The sequence below is a fragment of the Palaemon carinicauda genome, chromosome 43 (genome assembly GCF_036898095.1).
Source record: "Palaemon carinicauda isolate YSFRI2023 chromosome 43, ASM3689809v2, whole genome shotgun sequence".
Lineage (NCBI taxonomy): Eukaryota > Metazoa > Arthropoda > Malacostraca > Decapoda > Palaemonidae > Palaemon > Palaemon carinicauda.
In genome coordinates, this window is record NC_090767.1 from 48777645 (window position 1) to 48780144 (window position 2500).

General features: G+C 32.7%; 1 protein-coding gene across 1 annotated transcript in view; it reads left to right on the forward strand.

Annotated features, from left to right (window-relative positions):
• LOC137633419 (uncharacterized) overlaps window positions 1-2500 on the forward strand; it is a 3971-nt gene that overhangs the window by 1413 nt on the left and 58 nt on the right. The window contains exons 2-3 of the mRNA XM_068365642.1: window positions 1-86; window positions 2197-2500. The exon at window positions 1-86 is cut by the window's left edge and continues 89 nt beyond it; the exon at window positions 2197-2500 is cut by the window's right edge and continues 58 nt beyond it. Coding sequence (XP_068221743.1) covers window positions 1-86; window positions 2197-2318 — 208 coding nt within the window. The 3' untranslated portion in view covers window positions 2319-2500. The remainder of the gene's footprint in view (window positions 87-2196) is intronic.

Here is a 2500-nt window from a genome sequence, read left to right on the forward strand (position 1 = left end):
GGGTTTCTTCAGAGATGTCTTCACCAAGTCACCCTATCTGCTGAAGAACGTCCGACAGATTGGCATGGAACTGCACCACACCACTAGTATGTGTCTAACGTTTTGACAAACAGAATGTTGTATGAGAGGTTAGTCGAGCAGGAGAGAGCTCCGGTTATCTAACACAGGGCCAAGGAAAACTAGGTAAAGAAAAAAAAAACGACTAGAAGAATAAAAGAGCAATTATTAACCCCCAATGGACGTACTGGTACGTTTCACAAAACTCATACCCCCATTGACGTACCGGTACGTCCTTGCAAAAAACTGCTATTTACATTTTTTTTGCATATTTTTTATAACTTTATGAGAAACTTCAGGCATTTTCCAAAAGAATGAGACCAACCTGACCTCGGTATTAGGACAGAGTGTCGAAAGGCAGAGTGTCGAAGGACAGAGCGTCGAAGGACTAAGTGTCGAATGGACAAGGTGTAGAATGGCCAAAGTGTCGAATGGACAAAGTGTAGAATGGACAAAAGTTAAAGAGAGAGAGAGAGATAGGTTGGATTTGATTATTGATTTTAGGTTTACGTCAAGCAATGGGACTTCAAGGTCATCCAGAAGATAGAGAGTTACAAGGAGTTATAAATGATTTTTGAGTTGATTATTCAATTTAGGCTTACGCCAAGCACTGGGATTACAAGGTCATTCAGCGCTTTTGGAAAAATAAAATGGATATAGGATCATAAATATACATCATACATCAATATAAGCAATAAAAATTTATTTATGAGAAGACATAAAATATGAAAATACAATTTAGGCTTACGCCAAGCACTGGGATTACAAGGTCATTCAGCGCTTTTGAAAAAATAAAATGGTGTGAATGCTCAGTAGTTTTGGAAATTGTTTCACCTTGAGTTATTGCTCTGCCGTTACAATAGTTTCGTTTTTCACATTTCCAATATATTCTTTCGTTAACCACTTTATCTATCATGTATGCATAGCCTTCATGTAGCAGTTTCTTTCCACCCATTTGAGTCTTGATTATTTCCATTACTATAGGTTAGGTAGAATGGAAATTTAAACTGAAACTTGAATCTCGAAGGAAGTTAACTGGTGAGAAATCTCTAACAGACTGAATACCGTATATATATTCTCTCTATCTCTCTCTAGAATATGCATGTAAGAATATAACAATGTAAGAATTGTTATATGCAAGGATATATCATTGTAAACATTGTTATATAGTTATATGTAAGGATATACCAATGTAAACATTATTATATAGTTAAAGGTGAATTAGGTCGTTAGTTAAATGGATACTGTATTCTTTCTCTTTTTATCATTTATATTTTATCATTGTTATATAGTTATATGTAAGGATATACCAATGTAAACATTATTATATAGTTAAAGGTTGATTAGGTCGTTAGTTAAATGGATACTGTATTCTTTCTCTTTTTATCATTTATATTTTATAATTTTTATATACAGTAGTTATATGTAAGGATATACCAATGTAAACATTATTATATAGTTAAAGGTTAATTAGGTCGTTAGTTAAATGGATACTGTATTCTCTCTCTTTTTATCATTTATATTTTATCATTTTTATAATTTTGACACATTGTCTGTTCGACACATAGTCTGTTCGACATTTTGTCTGTTCGACACTTTGTCTGTTCGACATTTTGTCCATTCGACACTTTATCCTTCGACACTCTGTCCTTCGACACTCTGTCTTTCGACACTCTGTCCGCACACGCCTGACCTCTCTATGACGAAAATTAAGGCTGTTAGAGAAATTTGAAAAATATATATTGCAAAATGTGCTTGAAAAAAAGAAAAACCCCTGAGGGTTAAGGGTTGGAAAGTTCCAAATAGCCTGGGGGTAAAAGGGTTAACTTGAAACTAAGTTATAGGAGGCGTCTGAACAATGTAGTTTGGTTTGAATGATAAAATAATGTATAATTTTCTCCATTTTCTCAGTTCAGATTTTTTTATGAAATTTCCATAGAGTTGACATAGTTTTTATTCTTTTCATATATACATATATATAGAGCTACTCATATATATATATATATATATATATATATATATATATATATATATATATATATATATATATATATATATATATATATATATATATATATATATATATATATATATATATATATTTACAAAGACTCTGAAATCCCCACTTTCTTTCTTCAGGTAAACTAGCTAAACACAGGATGTTTTGGAAGTATTTTCCCATGCTCAAATGCCACGGATTTAAACTGTTGGAAGCGAGAAGGTACTTTGGACGAACTGAAGCTGTTTGGGTACGGCCGTAGCTGTGAGGAAAGCGTCCATGTAGTCGGAGTCAAGGCCTAAATCTATTCTTTTAATAAGAGAGTAGAATTTCCGGCAGTTTTGTATACTCATGGACGAAGTTTTGAGTAACTTGTGTAGCCTAAATTTATGTAGGAATACAAACCTATTATATACATTAATTATCAGTCAGTTGATGTTACAG